The 26596-nt window shown below is 37.2% G+C and overlaps 1 protein-coding gene across 12 annotated transcripts in view; it reads right to left on the reverse strand.

Annotated features, from left to right (window-relative positions):
• Positions 1-26596, reverse strand: part of RYR2 (ryanodine receptor 2) — a 784407-nt gene that overhangs the window by 364154 nt on the left and 393657 nt on the right. For all 12 annotated transcript variants that reach the window (XM_032242431.1, XM_032242430.1, XM_032242419.1 and 9 more), the window contains 3 exons: positions 21889-22010; positions 11601-11784; positions 9542-9677 (listed from right to left, as the gene is read on the reverse strand). In XM_032242431.1, coding sequence (XP_032098322.1) covers positions 9542-9677; positions 11601-11784; positions 21889-22010 — 442 coding nt within the window. The remainder of the gene's footprint in view (positions 1-9541; positions 9678-11600; positions 11785-21888; positions 22011-26596) is intronic.

The following is a 26596-nucleotide window of genomic DNA, read 5'->3' on the forward strand; positions in this document are numbered from 1 at the left end:
AACATCTGCTATAAAAGAACATTGATAGTATGATTCCATTTTTGTAAAATAAGTGCATATACTGAATATAAGTACACGCACAGCATGGAGAAAACTGTGTTTTTTAGAATATTTCTTAGAGAATGAGGGCTAATATTTTGGGGAAAAAATATCTGGATAAGGGCGAGATAGAAACAGAGACCATAAGGAAGATTAATATTAGTGGGACTGCTTCCCCGGGTCAAAAACGTACATATCCTTATTCCAAAATAAAGTGGAAGAAGAATGGATCAGGAGGGGAACAAAAGGGCCATGTCCTATAATATGATCTTTCACAGTGACCCTTTGAACCTGCAATCAATTCTGTCAAAAGAAATCACAAATGCTCAATAAGAATGGAAGTTAGGATGTGAAGAGGTAATGTTCTGTGATCACAAGTTTACTCTCAGAGAAAAAAATAGATGACAATATAAAAGCATGGAAGTCTGAAAAAATGTAACCAAATAAACCTCTAAAACATGCCAACATCAAAGGAAAGACTTCTGACTATCTTAGTCCATGAACCTGGAACTTGGAGCAAGAGGAGCCAATGGTCAAGGGGAGGAGGGAACAGGTGATGTCTTGGTGCAAAGATATGCACGGATACGCACATACAATGTTATTCTGCAAGTACATGTGCAGCTGTGCAAAATGTTTTGCATGTCTATAATGTGATAAAGATTTAAAGGAACATTTTAAAGGTTATAGATTAAAATGGGTGGTTAAATTTAAGAGTAGTTTCTACCTTCTTAATTTTTCTTATTTCTTTCCTTATCTACAAAGTATTGATTTTAATATCAAATAGTACAACAAAGTTAATGTCTTTCCAAAAATAAAATGGAATACCATGCCGTCAGTATCTGTAGTGGCTCTCCTTATGAGAAGTCTCAGAGCACCATCGTCATCTCCAAAGGGCAATGGCAACTTTGTATGATGGGTCAAGGTATGAAAACAAATTCAAGACAAATCTCCTCCCCTAAAATTTTACCGTACTCTTTAATTGCTGCTTAATTAACAACTAAGTTAAGACCTTTCATCTTCCATAAAGATCTTTTTCTCATATATTTAAGAAATATCAATGTGACTGTATCAGTCACTACAGCTGGCCCTGTGAATATGAGCTCGAATGAAATGTGAATAAATACAATACGATGACTTACAGGTCTTCTTCTGTTATATTTTAAGCTATTTTATATATGATGCTCTGTTTTATTACATTTGATATGGTGCCTGAAACTTAGTAGGTACAGTATTTCTTAACATAACTGAATGATAGTGCCCAGTCTCCTATAAAATATCAGTGGTTAAATAACTGCAGTCCAATTTAAGTAACATAAAAATACTTTGAACTAAGCTCTTAAGAAAGAAATGCTAATTCACTGAACCAACTTTATTAATGTTAAATAACTAATTAATTCCCTATAGTTTTATCCAATCTGAATATGAAAAGCATGCAATATTCACAATTAATAAAAAATTTTGAAAATAAATACACTATGCTGCATTTATTTACTTTTTAACAATTTAGTTTCACTGTGGTAAGAACATTTAACATGAGATCTATCCTTTTAACAAAATGTAAAGTGTACAATACAGTATTGTTGACTCTTGGTACAATGTCATGCAGCATATCTCTAGAACTTACTCATTTTGCTTAACTGAAATTCTATGCCCATTCCACACCCGTCAGTCCCTGGGAAACCACTATTCCAATCTTTGATTGTTTTTTTGTTTTGTTTTTTTAAGACAGAGTCTTACTCTGTTGCCCAAGCTGGCGTGAAGTGGCGAAATCATGGCTCACTGCAGCCTCAACCTCCTGGGCTCAAGTGATTCTCCCACCTCAGCCTCCTAAGTAGCTGGGATTACATGCCACTGCATGTAATTTTTAAACTTTTTATAGAGGCAGTGCCTCGCTATGTTGCCCAGGACGGTCTCCAGTTCCTGGCCAGTGATAGCGATGCCGCTGCCTTGGCCTCCCAAAGTCTTGAGATTACAGAAATGAGTCACTTTGCCTGGCCCCATTCTTTAATTCTATGAATTTAATCGTTCTAGATACTTCTTATAAGTGGAATCATGCAGTATTCATCTGTTTTACTAGTATCATCCTATCCACAAAGGCTTTATGCTTCAACGTCTTTAAATTCTTGAACTCAAAATTTCACAAAAAACTCAAAAAAACTGAGACTTACAGATCGATTTAGATTTAAAGAAATTCCAAAAAAAAAAAAAAAAAACACCTTCACTTTTAAAATTTATCCAACAAATACTGATTCCCTGCTTTGTGTCAAGCATCGTTCTAGTGGCTGGAGATACAGAGGAAATGAAACAACATCCCTCTTGGAGTTTACCTTCAAAGCCTGGGAACACTAAGTAAGCAGGACTCACGCAGCACAGAAAAATGAGGGGCTCATTGGACTAAAATCCAGAAACATTTTTCAAAATGTTGAGATTAACAAGTAGATGCTCTTCAGCCTCAAAAAAAACATAAATAAACAAACAAAACAAAACACTTCAGAATATACTGAAGCATCTAGAAGATAATGCATTAAAACTTCTTGGAGAGCTGTCCCTGCCTTTGGGGATATTTAAACTGGAGTTTGAGGGCTCTTACCCAGGAGCTTGCAAGAATGAGAGACAATGAGACTATTACCAACTTGAAAATAAGAAAGGGTGTGCCTTGTTTATAAAATAACCTTTCTGAGACTTCCTGAGTACAAGACTGGAACTATTTCGGTGCACAAACACCAGAATAGCACCTGATATGTGTGGTCTAAAGCCCATTTCCTTCTTTCTCACCTCTTGACTGCCTTTTCTCAATGTTTCATGGCATTTAGGGAGATCTGCCTCCCTGAGACACTTATATTTCTTATAAGTGGAACCATGCAGTATTCATCTGCTTTATTAGTATCATCCTACCCCCGGAGGCTTCATGCTTCAATGTCTTGATGTGGCAATGGTCTGATGTGCAAAACTCCCTATTGGCTGTACCCTTTCCAAGTCTTCAAACATTCATTTCGGCCAGACTGAAAGAGCAGCAATCTATCCTTGTTGGTGTCATACTTCGAATCGTCAGAAAATGAGTATTCATAGAGAAAGTTCATCAAAGTGCCATTTCTCAGGCATCTTTAGAAAATCATTCTGGCTTGTAAGCATCCCACAGATTAATCGGGCAGATGTCAAAAAAGAAGTATGAAAGCATGCCACAGTGATGCTTTCCAGACTATGAGTGTTGCTGTTTCTAAGAACCTGAGCTATTCCAAACAGCAGGCTCATAAATCTACCTTCGTCATTCTCCACCTAAAACACATATTGAATGTATCCATGTTGAATACAAAATTGTTATAGATTCTCATTCCCACCTTCTTGGTTTTCTCTCCGTGCAAAAATAGACACACTGAAGAAAAAAGACAAAGACAGTGGCATATTTCATGTATAACCCCAGGAGAGAATCTATGGTCTATCTATTTGGAATAATGGGAAGGAGGCTTACCAAATTTGGAGTTAATATTTGAATCAAAGGTTTTGACGGCCAAGTAAAGAAGGAAAGTTAGATACACATGGCTTACAGGACTCCAACTATTGCTGCAGATCTGAGGCTTTTCCAGACAAACTGAAGTATATATTTAAGTATACATGGCTATCTTAAGATTACAATGAATTAAATAAAAACCATTGGCAGCAGATTGTTCTGAAGTCTTTTGCATGAAAAAATTCAACATAAAGTTGTCTTTGTTACTCTTTTTCTGGTCATGAAATCAATGCTCACTATAACACAAAAAGAAAATCATCAGAAATCAAAAATATTTTTAAAAAACTCTCATAACTCTATCCATTGGAAATACCCCACCCCCACTAAAACTACCATGTAGATTATGGAAAGAGATTTTCTTTATTTGAACTAATATATAAATTTTTTTTTACTCCACTGTAATTAATACATTCTGTTTTCTCTTTTACTATCAATTATCTGGCATTCGAGATATATGTTAACTACTTCTTCAATTATAAAAGTAATGCATGTTAATAGATTCAGAATAAATAAAAATAAAAGATCAAGATCCCTCTCCCAAGAAGTAGCCACCTGACCAGAGAGAATCAGCGACATCAGAGGTGAAAGGAAGAGACAGACTAGACCAAGAACTAGAAGAATGCAGTAGAGAGAGATCAGAGACAGACCAGCAACATCAGAGGTGAAAGGAAGAGACAGACAAGGCCCTTCTGAAAAGAAGGGTGTAACCCAGGTCAAAGAGTCTATGAAAATTCATGAGAAGTGCGTGAGGGCTCCCTGAGGTCTGAGTAAAAACTGGAGAAGAAGAGTGGAGGTAAAGAGATTTTTTTGCTGTAGTTGAGAAAGAGTCTCACTCTGTCACCAGGCGCCAGGCTGGAGTGCAGTGGCACAATCTCGGCTCACTGCAAACCCCGCCTCCCGGGTTCAAGCAATTCTCCTGCCTCAGCCTCCCGAGAAGCTGGGACTACAGGCGCATGCCACCATGCCCAGCTAATTTTTGTATTTTTTAGTAGAGACAGGGTTTTACCATGTTGGCTAGGATGGTCTTGATCTCTTGACCTCCTGATCCACCCACCTCGGCCTCCCAAAGTGCTGGGATTATAGGGTTGAGCCACTGTGCCCGGCCGGTAAAGAGATTAACCGCCAATTTTACCATATCTGAATATCACTGAGATCTGAAGTATTTAACTGTATGCCAGATGGTTAAGATGCAGATGTGTGATACTGTGTTAAAAAATGGGTACAATAATAGAATACTGTATAATATTTGCAGTCTGAAGATAGTGATAAAGGAAACTTTTTTCCCCACCATTTTCTGATGAGGAAAACAAGAACCAGTAGACACCTACAATACTCAGGATCCTATCTGCTCTACGGGCTAATCCATAACGTTCTTTGCTATATCCAAGAAATCTAAGTAAATTTCTTTCCTAGGACATAACTGAAAAGCAAAACAACAGTAAGAATGGAGCAAGAAGTTAGAGATGCAAGTTAAATGGTGTTAACCAGAGGAAGGATGATAACAAGTATCCAAAAGAAACGGGAATAAGAACAGTAATACGTTATGCTCAGCATTTGCTATATAACATTTAAGACACCCAACAACCTTGTGAGGGGAATGATGATTGCCATTTTACAGGTAATATTTATAATAACAATAGGTGCCCCTTGCTGTATCCCTGAAAGGAAGGTTAGGTTTTTATTTTTCAAGAAAGCAACCTAATGAAAGAGGAGTAAGAGGTCCACTAGGCTTTTTTGTTTGTTTGTTTGTTTTTTGAGATGAAGTCTCACTCTGTTGCCCGGGCTGGAGTGCAGTGGCATGATCTCAGCTCACTGCAACCTCTGCCTCTTGGGTTCAAACAATTGTCTGCCTCCGCCTCCTGAGTAGCTGGGATTATAGGCACCCGCCACCACACCCAGATAATTTTTCTGTATTTTTGGTAGAGACAGGGTTTCGCCATCTTGACCAGGCTGGTCTGAACTCCTAACCTCGTGATCCACCTGCCTCAGCCTCCTAAAGTGCTGGGATTACAGGCGTGAGCCACCACACCCGACCTCCACTAGTTTTTAATACACTAAATTGATAGCCAAATCCACCCTGCTACAGAAAAGTCAATGGAAATCTCTGTAACGTATTTATTAAATAATTCAAACAAGTATTGATTGACTGTCTACTCAAGCATAGTGCTAGGTAGTGAATAAAAGCATTCTGATTAGAATTCAGTTCATAAAACCCTTTGAATAAGTACACGAGCTAACATTTGGGGTGGACACTTGAGCTTCTTGGCCAGCATCCTCTATCACATTCATTCCCTGTATGACAGACAGGCAGTCCAAGGACTTGCCCCAGTTTCAAGAGTGGGTCCCTGATCACTCAAGACCAATGTTGGTAAAATTTCCCTACTTTTGCCAGATGACTGGTTCAGGAATAGCCAGACACAAGTCGGGCTAATGAGATGCAAGGAGTGGTATATTTGGCAATTTTACAAAATAGCACACTGTTTCTTGAGGGATAACTTCTGGCGCAAGCCCTCTTTCACTTTTCCCGTGTCAGAAAGAAAGTGTGCAGCACTAGGAACTGAGAGCAGACAGCTGAGGCCATCAAGAAAAGCCAGCACTGGAGGAAGGTGATCCCATGGAAGGCAGAGTGGAGAGATAAAGAAGCTGGTTCTGGAGACAAGATGAAGCCATTGTGTCAAACCCACTGGTAGACTGCGAGTTGTGCTAGCCAAAAAAATCCCCTCTGTTGTGGAAGCCAGTTTGAGATTGGGTATTCTGCTATTTCCAACTGAACACATCCCAAGAGAAACATCGCCTACAACAGTTCCTTTCTCTTTATATTTAAATAGGTAAGCCATTTTAAAATCACATCTCTAGTCATGTTCCAGTGAAAGCCAACCTCAAAACTAATTAGAAGCAGGAACTGTGTTCATACCCACCAAGTCCCCATCATTTTGTAAAGTATATTAATGTTATTTTTGTAGCTACTAAAATAATCTAACTTAATCCCCAAATAACTCTGTAGAGTTAAAGGGAATATTGGCTTGAGAAATAACTAGCTCAGAAAGATAAAGCAAAAGTGCTGACTTTGCTGCAATGGACTTTTTCTATGATTATACATAAAAAATACGTAATTCTATTTATTTTTGCTCCTCATGGATACAATACCTGTTGAAGGGACCAATTAACAGAGACTATGAAAAGAGTTGATATTAAAATAAAAGATGCATATTTTCCAGATTTACCTACAAAAACAATGTTCTTTCCGCACGTAATACTTTCTACCCTCAAACATACACACATGAAATTCTTCTTTTTTAAAATTTGGAGATGGTTGCCCAGTCTGGCCTCAAACTTCTGGCCTCAAGCAATCCTACCAGTTCAGCCCCCAACGTAGCTGAGACTACACACATGAGCCATTACTTCCAGCTAACTGTTGTTATTATTTAGAGACAGGATCTTCCTGTGCAGCCCAGGCTAGGTGATGCAAGTCTTTACCTAAAGCATCAAGTTTATCCAAGAAATTCATCTAACACCAAGTGAGGAAGGTAGGTTTTGTGTTAAAAACACCACCATACTTCAGTCTCTGCTGTATCATGAAATTTAGTGCTACAACTTCTGCATTTGCAAAGAAATGCAGTCATTAGAATTTTGGCATCACAAAATCTTTATCTCAATGATTATTCTGCGTAAAAGAATGCATCCAGATTCCCATAAAAGCCTCAACATCCCCTGTCCTGTTCTCAGAAATGACAGCCGCATGTTACCTTTCAGTCTGAAAGCACCAAACTACAAGTGTTTAATTTTAATGGCATGTCAAACGGCCCACCTAACGAAAACATATTAACAATTCTAATAGGCATGAGAGTTCTATTTGCTAGGTTGTATTATGACTCTATGAATTTTAATGACATTTAATTAGATTGTAAAGAATTTCCAAATATTTTGACTATCTTTCATGCTTCCCATTAAAAACTCATTACCTCTTTTTAAAAATTTTTTGCATTATCTCTTTTCTATACTTAGGTATACTTTTCTATTTTATCAGAACTTATTCAATTAATACACATTTATTGAGTATCTACTGTGTGCCAGACATTCAGTTAAATAACAGCGATACAAAAACCAGGAAGGTGCTATTCTTGCCTTAGAAATTAATCACACTTCTAATTAAACAAGAAATGTGACAAGTGCTTTAAAATACTGGTAAAAACGAAGTGGCAAGAAACCAGAAAAGAAGGGTTAATCATACTTAAGAGTTAGGAGAAACATCAAGAGTTACTTTATTTTTGTTTGTTTTTGTTTTTATTTTGAGATGGAGTCTCATTCTGTCACCCAGGCTGGAGCGCAGTGGTGCGATCTCAGCTAACTGCCACCTCTGCTTCCCAGGTTCAAGTGGTTCTCCTGCCTCAGCCTCCTGAGTAGCTGGGATTACAGGCTCCTGCCACCATGCCCGGCTAACATTTTGTAATTTTAGTAGAGACAGGGTTTCACCATGTTGGTCAGGCTGGTCTGGAACTGGTGATCCACCTGCCTCGGCCTCCCAAAGTGCTGGGATTACAGGCATGAGCCACTGTGCCTGGACATCAAGAGTAACTTTAAAAGACAGTGATATGTGAACTGGGTCTTGAAGGATATATAAGAATTCTGGAAAAGGTGACAGTAAGAAAACATCCCAGAGGTGTGACGTGTATGGAAAGTTCAGGAAACTGTGATGTGGCTCAAGTAAGGGAGTAGGGATAAGAGCACTGGGAAAATAAGAGGCTGGAAGATTTAACTGGGCCTCGTATACCAGGTACAGCAAGGTGAACTTTATGTTCTAGAATGATACGGAAATGTGAACAATTTCTAAACAGGGAAGTGATGTATCGTTGCAACATGCAGGATGAATCTGAGACTTCGGAGGGAAGGGTTAGGGTAGAGAAACAGACCGACTCCCCATGGTCTCTGTTTCTGCACATCTTTCAAACAAGCCACTGGAAGCCTTTGTTTCAGGAAACCTTTTCCAGGATGTTTGCAGCAAGAGGCCATGTAAGAGGAAGATGTCTCCACCCACAGCGAAGGGCAGGCAGGCAGGCTCTCTGTCTGGTGTAACTAACTCATGCTCCCTGAGCTTAGGATTCCTTTTCTGTAGCTCAGCTCAACCAGCTGCATGTGCAGGTGTCATTAACCCCTTTCACACTGTCCTTAGAGAACTGGGGCTCAAAGAATTGGCACTACAGCCAATCTCTACAGCTACAGCCATTTCTTTGACTACTAAACTGTCTCTCTTTACCCTAACAGCAAGCTAACTTACTAGCTTGCAAGTAGGGTGAAAATCTCAGACCCTTTAGTTTTTGACAAGAGACAAGTAGAAGCTATAGCAGGTCAAAAATAGTGAGGACCTGTTTGCAGAGAGCCCATAGGAATGCAGTGTAAACCACAGCAAGTGCTGCTTAATCAATGTCGGGAATACTTAGAAGTTGCCAAATGGAGATCTTATAAAGAATAGAGAGAAGACTGGAGCAGATAATTGATAAGATGGGAATGTAAGGAATTAGGAGGGACCCTTGCGGAACTAACTCCAAAACCAAAAAGGAAATATTTAATACACATCCATATAAAGGCCCCTCATCTGCAAAGACTGCACCCTGGATGATTTTCTCCTCCCTTCACCAAAGGCAAATCTACTGCTCTAGCTAACTTTCTCACTCAGAGATGGATTTTAATACTAAGCACCATTTCATTTAGCCCATTAAACTAAAAATTAAGTCTCAATTAGGAGGCATGTTATAAAATTGCTGTAGACATTATGTGATTATTTTTTGTTTTTGTTTTCTATTTTTATTATTTTTTGTAGAGATGGGATCTTGCTATGTTGCCCAGGCTGGTCTCAAGCTCTTGGCCTCAAACGATCCTCCCACCTTATCTTCCCAAAGTGCTGGGATTATAGGCATGAGCCGCCACGCCTAGCTCATGTCTGGTCATTTTAAATGGACATAACTCCGTTGCCTCGAACCCAATCATGCTTCTTACCCAGCAACTCATACAGCGAGTTCAGAATGGATTTCCAAGACTCCCCTGCTTCTCGCCCAGCAACATCAGCGAAGTGTGCCGCGCTGCTGTAGACGTGCAGTCGGTCTATACACTCGAGCACCAGGTTGATCATTCCCTGGAAGGTTAAAAAAAATCGCCATCAGACATCCAACACTGTCATTCTGCTTACAGACTAAAAATGCTAAGTTGATTTAAAAATAGAAGTCTAACTGAAGGTTCATCTACTAATCATAACGAAAATTGCGATCATTCAAAGGACAGGAAGACACACATTTGCATGTGAAATGAAATGTTCTTCAGACAGTTCAAGTGTATTTTAAATTCTGAATGCCATCGTCAAATAAAAGTGGAAGAACAATCTAAAAATACGTGCTGCATGCCTATGGCGTTCTATTGTTAAATCACTGTAAGAGCAGATCCTTATTCTTAGATAGACATTGTTATTATTATTATTATTAAAGATATAGTAATCGGGTAAAGCTCATGAAAAGATATTTTTAAAGCAAATCAAAAATGCTATAATGCCTGAGTTTGAAATTAAGCTTTATTTTTATTATCCTTGCTAGATCAAGGTTTTAAGAAGTGTGGCAAACCACATAAAGAGCTATAAACCACTGTCTAATTCAATTAACTTATTTCACACAGAATTTAGAGATACCATGGACCTAAGAACATTTCTAAGTCCCCTTCCAGACGGTCTAATATGAGAAATTGGGGGAAAAAGACTGAATTAGTAATTTAATTTTTATAGCCCAATATTTAGTTTTATTTCTCCCTGATATTAAATAAACTCAGCATCGTAAAAGACTCTAACATTTTCGGCATATGTGTAAAGCTCCCAATAAACTAGTCCATGTTGGTTTATGTTGACATTTTGTTGCTTTTCTGCCACTGGGGTCTCCAGATAGGTCATTTCTGTTGAATATTCAGTGGGAACGTCCTCAAAAAGTTATATCAGTTTCAAGGGTTTCTGATGGGATATTAGAAAACAGCTTAAAACTAGAACATAAGTGTAAGGATTAGGAGGACCTGGCAATAATTCTTTCTTGTTTGTTTAGTTTTATTTCTCTTGTTTCAACTTTTTAGGCTCGAGGGGTACAGGTGCAGGTTTGTTACGTGGGTAAATTGTGTGTACTAGGTTTGATGTATACACAATTTCATCACCCAGATAGTGAGCATAGCGCCTGAGAGGCAGTGTCTCAACCCCTGCCCTCCTACCACCCTCCACCCTCAAGTAAGCCTCGGTATTCACTGTTCCCCTCTTTGTGTCCATGTGTACTCAATGAACAACCTTTTTTGATAGATACGTTTACAAAGTTACGTATTTATGTAGAAAAAAATCATTATTCTCCATACAGGATGCATTTGCATTGAAAAGAATGGGAATCCAGCTGAACTAGCCTGATTCATCCCATCAACACTGAAGCTCTTAACTAGATTAGGACATTAGACATATCATTTGGTCCTTATTTTACCGATTATAAAAGATGACACTTGAGTCGTTTTTGCAGTGAAACTTTTGGTGCAGTAAAATCATACATGGAAATGTAATATATGCAAAGGGGAAGGGTAGGGCTGCTCTGTCCAAGTAGGGTTCTTGGAGCTCAGCCTACTCCAGTAGCCCTCTCCCGGCAGCTTCTATCCCCAACACAAAGCTTCATTTCCAAGGAGCACCCAAGTTTGAAAACCCTGATGTTTCTAAAGCCTGTATTCATTCAGACACTTTAAGATGCTGAACTGATACAACCCCATGAAGAGAACTATGGTGCTTATAAATGACCAGGCTGAGGGCTGAGCAGAGAGTAGATGTCTCTTGCCAGGGGAATGAAAAGATTCACTTTTTAAAATTAATACTCATGGATAGAGAATAAAAACCATGTCTAGATTTCTCTAAGGCCTGTTTCTCCTGTTCAATAGTACACTTTCTCCTCTACACTGCAAAACGCAAAGATGGTCAAATAGATGGTGAATTCTCCCAACCAAGAAGCTGCTTTACAAAAGAACAACAGAAGAGAAAGGAGTGTTGATAGAAACGCACCTCTTCCTGGAAGAGATTTTGCCGATTCTTCAGGGCTCGTAGTCTGTTCTGTTTGTCTTCATGTTCTAAATGCTCATCTGGGGGGTGGAAGTAGCCAATGAGGTCCTGCAGACTTAGACTTACGGACTCTATAGGCAAATCGACTGTGGAAGCCTTCGCTTTCTTGCTGAGAGCATCAAGGCCCCTAAAATAAACCGTAAACATTTCTCTATTGTCAATGATTCACCATTTTATCATTTTTCCATTTATAGGTGATTTCAGGCCATTAAACTCTCTCCCTACACCACTGTAAAAGGGACATGTCAGAAAGGTCCTCCTGCTTCTCAAGCAGCGATAAAGAATTCTGATTCAAGTCAGAAACTGTGTAACATTATGTTATAAAAACCAGTATCCACAGCCACTCACCCAGAGAATAACCTTATAGGCCACAGGACCAATACCTACAAAACCACAGTGGAAATGTTCAGAAATCAATTGATTTTCATTTGAAAGCACTACACACTTTCAGGTTTCAGGTTGCACCTTCCCAGATTCATAATTCTGACATTTCCTTGTGGTTTGTTTTTCAAAAAGGAATTCTTAAGTTTCCATGGACCCTAGCTTGCCGTTCTGTTTAATTCCCGCCAGTTAAAAAAAATACATTCTAATGATGTTTAGAAAATTTGCTTATTCATCGGTAAATAATATATTAAAATGCTTTTCTATTATCTGAAAGAAATGGTTTTAAAAATTATATAACAAAAACATCATGAGGTATTTTCTAGCCTTGGAAAAAAGATATATTACTGGTATGTAAATATGTTCATTTCTTGAGATTACTGAGATTCTCAGTTTTTAAACTCAAAGCTTTGAATGTATCTGAAAAGAATTTTAAGACATGGTGTCTGCAATTCAAAAGCATTCCAAAATATAAAGATTAAAAAAATGCATACAATAAATGAATGGGGCAAAACCTCTACTGTAGTTGATATTGTAATATGCTTTAACCACAGCAAGTTGTTAATGCAAATAAATATTGCACTTCCATTCCTGCTCTCTGTATCAGCAAAATGGTATGGTAACATTCTATCCCAACCAAATGTTTCTAATTTTTTGACTGTATTAGAACTTACTTTATAAAACAATAAAATGGTCACTAATGAGAATTAGTTTTGAACTTTACAGTCTTAAAACATTTAAAATGTGCCATCGTTTCCATAAAGATTGCTAATAATTTTGGAACATTTGATTTCAGCTTTATCAAACAGTAGAAATAGTAAAACTGTACAACTATTTTAAAGTTTTTACCTGAAATTCTGTATCCATTACATATCAACAGAATTCACCTATACCCATTTTATTACCGCCGTAAGTTTTTCTGTGCCCAAAAAGCAAGAGTGACTTTTCAGTAGAAAATTATTTTTCCCATTTAACAAGGAAAATTCACATGCAATGAAGTATTTTTCTAAACATTTTAGAAATTCAACTCTTATACTAAAGTGAATAAAGTTCAAAAATGATTCAAGTAAAATATCTACATTTTCTAACTTAAGTGAAAATAATGGTAAATGTCAGTTTTTAGGTTATCACATTGAAATAAACATATCTACCATGAGGAACATGACTATTCAATTACCTTGTAAGAGAAGCCTCTTGTCAGAAGAAATGTTCAAAATTCTATAATTATTAATTATGCTATGTTTTAGGGCTTTCATCTAATACAGAGATATATATCATCTTAATTTATCAAGGATAAAAAATAATATCAGGGAGAAAAAAAATCATCCAGAAATCCAAAGGTGGTAGAATCACATTATGCTAAAGCAAAAATTAAAGTTATTAACCCCATGTCTACATTTTGTAATTTAAAGATTAAACTATATTACTACCTAACAAAGGTTTCTCCATTCTCATTTGCTTCAAGAATATACTTATTAATATACCCAGAAGAAAAAAGAAGACACATAAGGTATATATAAAATATATATTATAGTATATGCTATAATATACACTATATGTACTAATATATACCATAATATATACTATATAGTATAGAGTATATATATACTATAATGTATACTATATATATACCATAGGTACTAATATATACTATAATATATACTAGATACTATATAGTATAGAGTATATACTATAATGTATACTATATATATACCATAGGTACTAATATATACTATAATATATACTAGATACTATATAGTATAGAGTATATACTATAATGTATACTATATATATACCATAGGTACTAATATATACTATAATATATACTAGATACTATATAGTATCTAGTATATACAATATATATTATCTATACTTTATATGTGTATAGTATATATATACACATTATATACTATATACTATTATTCGTTATACTATTATACAGTATAGTATATTATATATACCAATTATATATACTATTATATATACTATCATATAGTATAGTATATGTACTATGTACTATGTACTATACTATACATTATGATATACTATACTATACATTATTAAATATCCATTATAATGTATAATTACATACAATGTGTATGTTTATACACTTCCATGTAAACACACACACATTATATATTACTTAAATGCTTGCGAATATTACCTATTAGATGTATATGCACACACACATTTTATATGTATATATATATTCCCCACCCCAGGCCAAAAGAATAGAGCCCCCACCATGCAGATCACACACATACACACACACACACACAGCACTGCCACCACCACCCTGACCTGGGAGAGAGAGAGCAGAAGGGTCACAGAACATAAACCACATAAGAAAAACACAAGTGACTAAATAATTTTGACTTTCTTTTTAAAAGGTAAAAAATTTTTAAATTAGTCTCTTAATACATATTAAGTAATTGGCATTAATAAAATTAATAGTAAAAAATATTTACTCTGAAAAATACATGGTGAAAATATTTTTAAAATACTGAAATTTTAAAGACTTTTGCTGCTTTTATGAATGTGATAAAAGGAATAAAACACTTTATTTAAAAGCAAATGCTCTTTAAAGTGCTCAGTAATTGTGTATAACTTTTCAAAGCTTCTGATTATATTAACAAATTATAAAAACTCAGCACTGTTTTTTTTGAGACAGAGTTTCGCTCTGCCACCCAGGCTGGAATGCAGTGGTATGATCTTGGTTCACTGCAGCCTCTGCCTCCCGAGTTCAGGGTTGAAGTGATTCTTAAGCCTCAGCCTCCTGAATATCTGGGATTACAGGCACACGCCACCATGCCTGGCTGATTTGTGTATTTTTAGTAGAGAAGGCGTTTCACCTGTTGGCCAGGCTGGTTTCAAACTCCTGACCTCAAGTGACCCGCTGGCCTTGGCCTCCCAAAGTGCTGTAATTACACGTGCGCCCCGCCCCACCTATCCTACTTTTATGCTTTTTTTCTTTTCTTTTTTTTTTTTTTTTTGAGACGGAGTTTCACTCTTGTTACCCAGGCTGGAGTGCAATGGCGCGATCTCGGCTCACTGCAACCTCCACGTCCTGGGTTCAGGCAATTCTCCTGCCTCAGCCTCCTGTGTAGCTGGGATTACAGGCATGTGCCACCATGCCCAGCTGATTTTTTTTGTATTTTTAGTAGAGATGGGGTTTCACCATGTTGACCAGGATGGTCTCGATCTCTTGACCTCGTGATCCACCCACCTTGGCCTCCCAAAGTGCTAGGATTACAGGTGTTATCACCACTGTGCCCAGCCTATAGGACTTCTAATAGGTAATACTCATGTGCATTTAAGTAAAACTTGCATACATATAAATATAGATAAACATGATTACTGGAGTTAAATAATATATCTAAAGGGTAAATATAGAAAATAAACAAGAAGAATAAACCAAAGCTTACTTAAAATTTAATTTTTGAAAAAGCTGATGCATGATTAAGGTCAGTTAAGCATAAGAGAAGGAAAGAACATTGTGTTTATTTATGGCATTTCTCAGGGGACCACAAGGAAGAGACATTGTTAAAAGCAGATGTTAGATAACTCAGAAAAATATTGCAAATTTGTGATGAGTTTGTAATGAGGAGGATATCTAAAAGAGAAAAACATCAATGCAGAATTAACAAAGAGGTTCCAGACTACATTTCCCAAGGGAAACAAGTAATCTCATCTGGAAATAAGTATTGCACATATCACCTAGATTTGAGTTGCATTTGGCCAAGATAAAGTGAACAGGACAGGATTTACCTTCCCTCTGAAACAACTCAAAAAACAGACAAAGTATAATGAGGGGTGGGAGGGTGGGGGGTAACCAAAACAGCACGAAAACTTTCAAGATACTGGATAGCAATGAATAAAGGACAGGAATGCCTGAGGGACGAGAAACAAATCAGGAGAGTCCTACAGCTGCCTCGGTTTACAGCCTAGGAGAACTTCCAGGCCATGGAGCAGGCAGGGAATCTGGGCATGGCCCGACAGTCTCCATGAGCTGAAGGGACACTGTTGAGAGTCTGGGGAGACCAAGATTGCTACAATTCACAGGACACAGAGAGGAGAGGGCTGCACAAGAAGGAACCCTGGAGATCCACAGAAGATCCCCGCCAAATATTCAGCAGAACACACATGACAACATCATGAGAAAACTACTCAAGGCAGGGAACAGAATCACCAGAAAGGATTAGAGGGAACAACAACTAGCCATCACACAGGACCTGAAACAGCACCTGCCCCAGCAGCCGGACTGGGAAACTTTACAATGCATGGGGCACTGGATAGAGTATTCAGAGGGCCTTGCCTCAGTAGTGGGGAAGGATTTGTCCTCAACGCTGCTTTTCCCACTCAGAAAACTCTAAAAGCAAGATCCAAATGAATCAAAATGTAACTTAACTGGATCCCAGGAAAAAGCTCAAGCATATTTACAGGAATACAAAAAGAGACAGCATCTAACAAATTCACAATGTCTGATAATTAAACAATAATAAGCAGGCATATAAAGAACTATGAAATACACTCATTGATAGGGAGTGAAATTAGTCAACCAAAAGAAAAAAAAACTGTCGATCTAGAATGCTGTACAGAACAAAAATATCACTTAAAATGAAAGCAAAGAACACACTGCCAGTTGTACAAAATCAGAAAGAGTCTATCTCCTGCAGACTTGCACGATAAGAAATGTTGGCCAGGCGCAGTGGCTCACACCTGTAATCCCAGCACTTTAAGAGGCCAAGGTGGGTGGATCACGAGGGCAGGAGTTTGAGATCAGCCTGGCCAAGATGGTGAAACCCTGTCTCTACTAAAAATACAAAAATTAGCCAGGCACAGTGGAGGGCACCTCTAGTCCCAGCTGCTGGGGAGGCTGAGGCAGGAGAATCACTTGAACCTGGGAGGCGGAGGCTGCAGTGAGCTGAGATCGCACCACTGTACTCTACGCTGAGTGACAGAGAGAGACTGTGTCTCAGAAAAGGGGAGAGGAAGGGGAAGGGGGAGAAACGTTAAAAGAGTCCTTCAGGCAGAAGAAAACAATACCTGAAGGAAATCCGGATCCACAAAAAAAAATAAAGAGCACTAGAAATGATAACTATATGTGCAAATATAGATGTTGTTGTTATTTAAATCTCTTTGAAAACTAATTGACTTTAAATTAAAATGATAAAATATAGTGTGGAATTAATAACATCTATAAATGTAAAATGTATGACAAAGTGCAAAAACTGCGAGGGAAGTATGCTATTGTAATGTTCTTACACTATTCATAGAGAGATAAAATATCAATTAAAGGTAGACTCAAATTAAAGATATATGCTATAAGTCATAAGTAACCACCAAAATACGAATAAAGTATTACAGCTAATCAACTAATAAAAATGAGGTAAGATGAAATACCAGAAAATACTCAACTAATCCAAAAGAAGGAAGAAAAGGGAAGAAATGGGACAATGACAACCCATTGTCATTTTCTGTAACCCACCTGCTCTCATTCCCCCATGTAAGGGTGGTGGTGGTGGTGGTGGTGGGGTGCGTGTCTGCATGTGCGCGCGCGTGTGTGTGTGTGTGTGTGCGCGCGCGCGTGTGTGTGTGTGTGTGTGTGCGCGTGTGTGTGTGTGTGTGTGCGCATGTGTGCGTGCATCTCTTCCTTATCCTACTACTAGATAGGACAAATATAAAAGAAATGGCAAAAAGACAGACTTAAGCTTAGTATATCCAAAATCATATTAACGTAAATGGGTTAAGCAATGCAATTTAAAAGCAGGCATTATCAAATTGGAGAAAAAAGCAAGACCCAACTACCTATTGCCTAAAAAAATGCACTTTAAATATAAAGATACAAACAGGTTAAATGTTATAGGATGCTAATACCAAAGGAAAAAGAAAACTAGAGTGGCTATGTTCATATTGCACAAAGTATATGCCATAGCAAAGAATATTACCAGAGTTAAGGAAGGTAATTTCAGAATGACAAAGCGGTCAGTTCATCAAAAGAATAAAATCCTAAACATGTATGAACCTAATAACAGAGCTTCAAAATGCATAAAGAAAAAGTGAAAAACAGCAAGGAGACACAGAAATATCCACTATTACAGCCAGACATTTTTCAATACCTTTCTCTCTATAATTAGTAGAACAATGAGACAGAAAAACAGTAAGAAAATTAAAGATCTAAATAATACTATCAGCTAACCAGAAAAAATTCACACTTTTGAACACTCTCCTTTTGAACAAAAGGAGAATGCATTCTTTTCAAGTTCCAAGATAAAGTTTACCAAATAAAGTTTATTCTAAGCCATAAAACAAGTCTTAATAAATTTAAAAGCAATCAATCTCATGAAGTACATTCTCTGACCATAACGGCAGTAAATTAGAAATTAGTAACAGAAAAATATTCAGGAAATCTCCAAATATTTGGAAAGTAAAAAAAACCACTGGTCAAAGAAGTCATCAAAGCGGAAACTGAAAGAAAACATATCAAGGCCAGATGTGGTGGCTCATGCTTATAATCCCAGCACTTTGGGAGGCCAAAGTGGGCAGATCACTTGACGTCAGGGGTTCGAGACCAGTCTGTGCAACATGGTGAAACCACGTCTCTACTAAAAATAAAAAAAATTAGTCAGGTGCTACTTGGGAGGCTGAGATAAGAAAATTGCTTAAACTTGGGAGACAGAGGTTGCATTAAGCTGAGATAATGCCATTGCACTCCAGCCTAGGCAATAGAAAGAGAGGGAGACTGAGGAGTAGAAAGAGGAGAGGGAGGGAGGGAAGAAGGTATGAAGGAAGGAAAGGAGGAAGAGAGAGAGGGAGGGAAGGGAGGAGAGAGAGAAAGGAAAGGGAAGGAGAGAAGAGAGAGATGCAGGGAAGGAGAAAGAGAGGGAGGAAGGGAAGGAGAGAGAAGGCGGAAGAGAGAGAAGAAAGAAAGGGAAAGAGAGAGAAGGAGGGAAGAAAGAGAGAGAAGGAAGGAAAGAAGGAGGGAGGGAGGGAGTGAGGGAGGGAAGGAGGGGAGGGGAGAAAAATGAGTGAGGTATCATTAAAAACAGAAATATACAACACTAAATGTTTATGTCAACAAAGGTCTCAAATTAATGATATCAGCATTCATCTTATAAAGCTAGAAAAAAAGGAGAGCAAGGTAAGAAGAAAGAGCATAGAAAAATGAGACTGGGAATCAGAAAATATTTTCATAGTTAATAGGGGTTAATATAACCATCCTATTTTATCATGATAGGTATAACAAATGAATTTCACTCAAATAGCTCAGACAAAAAATAATTTTCAAGATGTAATAGAGCAGCAAGTGTATAATCCAACTTTTTTACCAAAGAATCCAAATTTCTCATACTTGGTACTCTACCTAATCAGAAAAGTAATTGTTAAACTTTAAAATTATTTTTCCAAAGAGCTGATGTGCTAAAGTAAACCACATTCAAGATGAATTTTGGTATTTCATCCAGCATAAAAAAATGTCACTTATGGTGTACTATCGCTACATTACATCTAAACACTGAGAGAGTAACTTCCCCAAAAAACAATTTTCAAAACAAAGATCCAATGTTGGTCTGGTATTAAATTTTTTTTTTTTTTTTTTTTTTTTTTTTTTGAGATGGAGTTTCACTCATGTTACCCAGGCTGGAGTGCAATGGCGCGATCTCGGCTCACCGCAACCTCCGCCTCCTGGGTTCAGGCAATTCTCCTGCCTCAGCCTCCTGAATAGCTGGGATTACAGGCACGCAGCACCATGCCCAGTTAATTTTTTGTATTTTTAATAGAGACGGGGTTTCACCATGTTGACCAGGATGGTCTCGATCTCTTGACCTCGTGATCCACCCGCCTCGGCCTCCCAAAGTGCTGGGATTACAGGCTTGAGCCACCGCGCCCGGCCAATGGTCTGGTATTAAATTAACTTACCAAATGGAATCTCTGTAGTGCCACTGAATACTCGACAGAAGTCAAATTGAATAATAAAAAAGTCCCTCATATTTGAAGAAGTCAGTACTGACTAAATATAAAATTGATCATTTCAAAGATTTATGATTAATTCACTCGATCCCTATCATAGGATTAATCAGCTCCAGTAAAGAAAAACTAGTGGGAAGAACAAGATACGAAAACGCTAAGTTTGTTTCCAAAATAAGTTTTAATTTCCAAGTGGAACTTCTTGACTAATTTTATACTGCATTAAAATGTAATACAATTTTTATTATAATAAATACTATACAAAAATACAAGAATGGGAATAACACTGAAACGTAATACAAGTAACAAAAAATACAAAAATGTGGTGCTTACCCCATCCAAGTCAAGTTTTACTCCATCGGATAAGCCTTGGAGTTTAGATGAGGCAGAGAAATGGGCTAAACACAAAGTGTGTGGCCAAAGGCTGGGCCCATTTTTTGGTGACATACATGCACAAACACATATACACACAGTGTGGATGGTTTATAAAAGAAGCAGAAAATAATCTAATCTTGAGGAGAGAAGATTTGTTTTATGCTGTAAAGCCAAAAAAATAATTTACTGATTCAAGTACTACAAAAATCCTTCAAAATTCTTTTCCAAACCAATAAACTGGTGAAAAGGTTTGCAATTAATGATGACAGGAAATGAATATCTCTAAACATAACAGAAACTCAGAACAGCTTAACAGAAAATATTAACAAATCGTAGGATTAAACCCAAAAGAAAAAATAAATGAAGAAAGATGGTCAACAAAAAGTTCCCCCATCAAATTAGTAAAGTTTAAAGAGACAAATGAAATCTCCCACAAGTTACAGCATATATTGGTATAATGTTACCAGAAAATGTGTTGGCCACAAGTTTAATTTAGTTTATAGATGTTTGGAGAAGCAGCAAAGGAGAAAGGACTTACAGAGTGCCTACATGAATTGGTTATGAGTAACACATAAACAAGGAACAACAAACTGCGGAAGGCTGCAGGAGGCCTCTGAGGAGGAAGGCCCCCCATGCCTCATGTTCCGGTGCAGGGTGACCTAGGCTCGTCACCATAAACATTGTGCTCAAGGACGTAAAACCCCTTTATAGCACTATGATGTAGCCAGATTCGTAGGCTCCTTGCAAGGCCCTGTTCCACCAGCTGCACACACATAATAGGCTAAAGATAACCACATATTCCTGTTTTGTGAAACTCCTAAAACCGCTGCTGTTATCAGTCTTTAGAATGACATACCAGTTCCAGCTCACTGATTCACTCCACCATCACGTCACCCACTCCCCACCATCACTCCACCCCTACCCTATAGATCAAAGTGATTGTAACCAATAAATAGTGTGAGAGATCAGAGCTTGGGGCCTTCACTGCCTCCAGTGACAAGGGATGCCCCCCACCAGTCCCACTTAAACTCTTAACCTTTTTCTCATTTCTTTGTCGCCACTGAACTCAGGGTACCCACGGGTGATGTGGGGGCTGGTTCCCTACAGTAGATATGCAATTATTGCAATTGTTAAGTGGAAAAACAGTTCTTACGAGAATTGCTTTTTAAAAATACATGTCAAAACTCACCAAATATGTAGGATTCACTGCCCTCATTGAAAAAGGAACTAAATAGGTCCAGTGCAAGGAAGAATGGTCATAAAATAATCCTAATCTATACCTATCAATCACAAATTACACATCTAATTTCTAAAAACATACACTTTTTTAAAGTTTATTTAAAAGAAAAACATTAAATCATCTAATTAACACTTCCTAATGTTTCTGCTGACTTACCAAACACTATGAGATTTATTGCCAACATAGCATACTTTTGAATTTTCTACTTGCATATCCAATAAAGAAATGAAAATGAAGTGTCAAACAACTAAGCCTACGAAAGAAAAGTACCTTATAAATCTATTGAAAAGGAAGACTGTGCTCCGGATAACTCTTGCTGTGCGTGATTCTTCATGCTGAGATCTTGATAAATTTATGCCATCATCCATGTGGCCTTCATGGTGCATAATAGCCTGTAAGAAAGCAAAAATAAGGCCCTCACTCTCAACATCTCTTTTCCAAACTAGAGTTAGGGAGATGTGTACTCAAACAGCTGAGCCATAACAACAGGTAGAATCAAAAGGTAATTAGAGGGGACTGTGAAGTTGTTCAGTTCAGATAAAATCATATGCACAGGTCCCTATACAAATTAGCCATTCCATATATTAATTTAGTTATTATTATTTTTTTTGAGATGGGACCTTGCTATGTTGCCCAGGAAGGTATTGAACTCCTGAACTTCAGTGATCCTTTTCCCTCTTCCTCCTGAATAGCTAGAATTACAAGCACACATCATCATGCTCAGCTCAGATATCATTTTAAAGAATTACTCAAAAAATGCGATGAGTTGAGTAAAAGAGCAGAGCCTTTTCTATCTACATTGAGTGACTGATCCACAGCCTAAGCAAACTTGGTTCAAAGCAGCAAAGGACACCTGCATTGGCACACCTATCATACAGTAGTTCTGAACATAGACTAGTTAATCAATAAGTACTGAACAATGCCTATACATCCTCTAAATTATAAAAATGTAAACATATATTTCATTTCTTTTGATAGTGTTTTGTTGTTGTTTTTGAACTTTCTATGAAACTATAATATTAGGAAACAGAAATGCAAAAATCTTTAAAAAAAAAAATTCAATGATTTTCACAGGTAGACATCCCTGTATGACCAACACCCAACTCAAGAAAGAAAACATTATGGTATCTTAAAATCCTCCTTAGTGCTCCCTTCCTATCCCTAGCCTTCACAATGTGCACCACCTTGCAGACTTTTGACAGCGTAGATCAGTTGTGTACTATATATAAGTAGAACCATTTGTTCCCATTTGTGCTTGTCTTCGTTCAACATTTATAGCAAGGTAATTTAATAAACCTACCCAGGTGTACTGAACAAAATTTAGTAACTGGAATTATAACTATAAATTATCTAGAAAGCAATGTTATGAGGAAACTCCTTATATAAAAAAATCAGTGAGACACAGATACATCTATATTCAACAGCAATACTATAGCCCTAAGTGCCCTCATTAATACAGAAAAATGACAAAAATGAAGGAACTTGCTACTCATTTTCGTATCCTAAAAAAAGAAGAGCAAAGAAAGTTGAAAAGTAGAACTAATGACGATTAAGTGAAGATAAACTAGAAGTCAAATAAAGTACTAGAAAAGATGAATAAACTCAAAATTTGATTCTTTGCAATGATAAAATTCTCACAAAACAGGCTAAAGATAAAACAGAAAGCAAAAACACAGAGAATGGGAAATTATAATAACACAATACTGTGTGCAACTCCATGGCAAAACCAATAATCAGCCAACCAAACAAAACCAATACGCAAAACTGAGTGTTCCAGGGGAATAGGATAGATTCTTAGAAAAATAAGACTGATCAAAAGGAATCCAACTCTATTTGACCAGTTTCTTCTGAAAAAGATTGAAAAGATAATTTAAGATCCAATATTTAAAAGACCTATGACCAGATGGTTTCACAGGTCACCTGTGATAAAGCTTCAAAGAACAGCTTCACTTCATGACAGACTGGTCTAGACCAAGGATTGGCAAACTACAGCATATCACACATTTCTGTATAGCCCATGAGCTAAGAAGGGCTTTTACATTTTTAAGTGGTTGAAAAAAAGACCAGAGTAAAATGATGTTTCATGACACAGAAAAATCAATAAACACAAAACTTGTATAAAATTCAATGTCCATAAAGAGAAATTAACTTCCTCCATGAATATACATGTAATAATTCTGAATAAAATATTAATTAATTAAATCTAGCAGAATTTCAAAAGAATCATACATTATACTCAAGTAGGATTTACTCTGTGAATATAAGGACTCCTTAATAATCAGAAAGGTCTGGTAGCTTAGCTATTTTCATCAACAAGTTAAAGGACACGATGCATGATTTTTATCTGCTTTAATTAATAAGATTCAGTCATCATTGCTATTTTTTAAAAGCTAAGTAAAACTGGAATAGCAGGAGGCTACTTAAACATAAAAACAATTTCAACTGTCCTCAGGATGCAAGTCACAACTTCTACAGAAGTGGAAATTCACAATGGGAAAATATGCTGAGATAATAAACCAGCAGACCAGACGAAAGAACGGCAAGCTGAGATAAAAAGGTGAGCTGGGTGAGATAAGGACAAGAAAAAAAAAATCATGAGAACTAAAATTTTAAAGGCACAGAAAGGGCTTACGAACAGAACAGCACCAAAGAAAAAATGAGTACTTTGGTAGACACACTTGAGAAGCGAAGTGCAGAGAAAAGGTCAGGGAGAACACTGAGAGGAAAGACAGGCAGCATGGAGTGGAGGAACCTGCCATGTTCCTGAGAAAGAAACTAGCAAAACTAAAATGGCACAAAAACGGGAACCAAAGACATGGTTGGAAAAGCATACTCACATACCCAACTTGTTCCAAACATCCATAAAAGTTTTCCAATAACCCAAGTGTATGTTTTAAAAATTTAATTAAAGTTAAACGAAATGAAAAATTTTGTTCATCTAGTTTAGTTATATACAAATACCAAATTGCCACATGTGTCTAGCAGTTACTGATTTGGACGGCATAGCCTTATAACTAACTTCAAGTTCATGGGAAATACCGAGAGCATAGGCAATGAGGAAAAAAAGTCAGACATATCCAGAATATGAGGTATTCTATGACTGGCACGGATTTTTTAAAAAAACCCAACGGCACAGGAAAAAAAATAAGCTGAAAATCTGTTCTAGATGAAAAGAGACTGAATTTTGATTGCATCCTGAGTAATAAACTATAAAAGATATTATTGGGCCAATAGAATAAATATGAATATAAACAGGATAGTCAATGATGTAATAGAATTACCATAATGGTATGGAATGGTACTGTGGATGTTTGAATGCACACACACACAGAGAAAGAAAAGGAAGACAGGAGGAAAGGGAAGCAAATCTGGCTAACTATAATAATTGTTGACGCTCATTCAAGGGTATATGGATGTTCATTGGTTTAGTCTTCTAACTTTTTCTAATATTTGAAATATTCTTAAGTAAAATATTCAGAAAAAAAGAAAAAGATAATCTGTTAAATCTAGTAACAGAACCATGGATAACCATGAACAAACATCATTATTCAAAAAAAAATTGCTTTAAAGCCAAATAAACCTGTCACAATTTCAACAGAACATTCGCTGTTCACCTTGAGAATGCTAACCCATCTCATCATGGCTCATAATTCTGCAACGCTAATGCAGTTGAAGACCAAGTAAGCAGGTGCATGGGCAATCTATCAACTCAGCTGTAACTCTACATCCTTGAAAATACATGTTTTATTCAAGAAACATTTATTGAGCACCTACTTGGTTCCAGGACTCTGCTAGATACTGAAAATACATAAATCAAAGACTTGGTTCCAATCTCAGAGCCTGGTAACGAAGACAGAATGAGTCACAATTACATACCTTTATATCTTCCTTCCCTTTCTGACCCCCACTCCCTCCTTAGATTGTGTTTGGTTTAACCTCTGTGTTGTTGGTGTCTGGGGACATCAAAAAGTAGCTTAAGCAATTGGAACTCAAACATAGAACAATATGGATAAATATTAGAGACCTTTTGCTCCAGCACTTTGGGAGGCTGAGGTGGGCAGATCACAAGGTCAAGAGATGGAGACCATCCTGGCCAACATGGTGAAACCCCGTCTCTACTAGAAAATACAAAAATTAGCTGGGTGTGGTGGCGCGTGCCTGTAGTCCCAGCTACTTGGGAGGCTGAGGCAAGAAAACTGCTTGAACCCAGGAGGCGGAGACTGCAGTGAGCTGAGATTGCGCCACTGCACTCCAGCCTGGCACCTGGTGACAGAGCAAGACTCTATCTCAAAAAAAAAAAGAGAGACCTTTTGCTGAGCAAAAGGAGGCATATACAAAAGGGTACATACTATAGAATTTCATTTATATAAAATCCAACATCAGTTAAAACAGAAAAAGATCACAAGAGCAGTTGCCCCTGGGGGAAAGGGAGCAGGACTAATCTAGAAAGGAATGCTGGGAAACTTCTTGGAAATTAGATGTGTTCCACATGGAGATAAGCTTGTGGGTCACACCAGTGTATCTCTACAGATAAATGTTTACATTTTGATGTAAACAAATATTACCTCTAAAATTTGAAAATAAGTAATCGTAATAATCTAGTGACACATAGCATAGGATTGGAGGTGTAATGGAAATCACAGTAAGAAAGCATTGAAAATGTTGAATGGTGGAGACTCAGGGGTTCATTATACTATTGGTTATTTTGTATAAACTTAAATTATTATGGGAAGTGGAAAAGTTCCTTTTTAAAGTTTCCTTTCTTGTTAAAGAATAAGTATGCTAGTAACTCTTTGTTAAGCCCTATCCTATGTAGCTGTTAGACAGACCATGCTTACAGGCACATAGTACATCTTATGTCCTCGTACTTTAGCCAAAATATCTGTGCTGGGCGTGCTCACAGGCATGTCCCAGCTCTCCATTGCTTTTACCTGTTTAGAGAAGTTTTAAGTTTAAACCAATCAGGTTTCTGTTTAAA

This window comes from Sapajus apella, unplaced genomic scaffold (genome assembly GCF_009761245.1).
Source record: "Sapajus apella isolate SASKATOON/1434 unplaced genomic scaffold, GSC_monkey_1.0 scaffold49, whole genome shotgun sequence".
Lineage (NCBI taxonomy): Eukaryota > Metazoa > Chordata > Mammalia > Primates > Cebidae > Sapajus > Sapajus apella.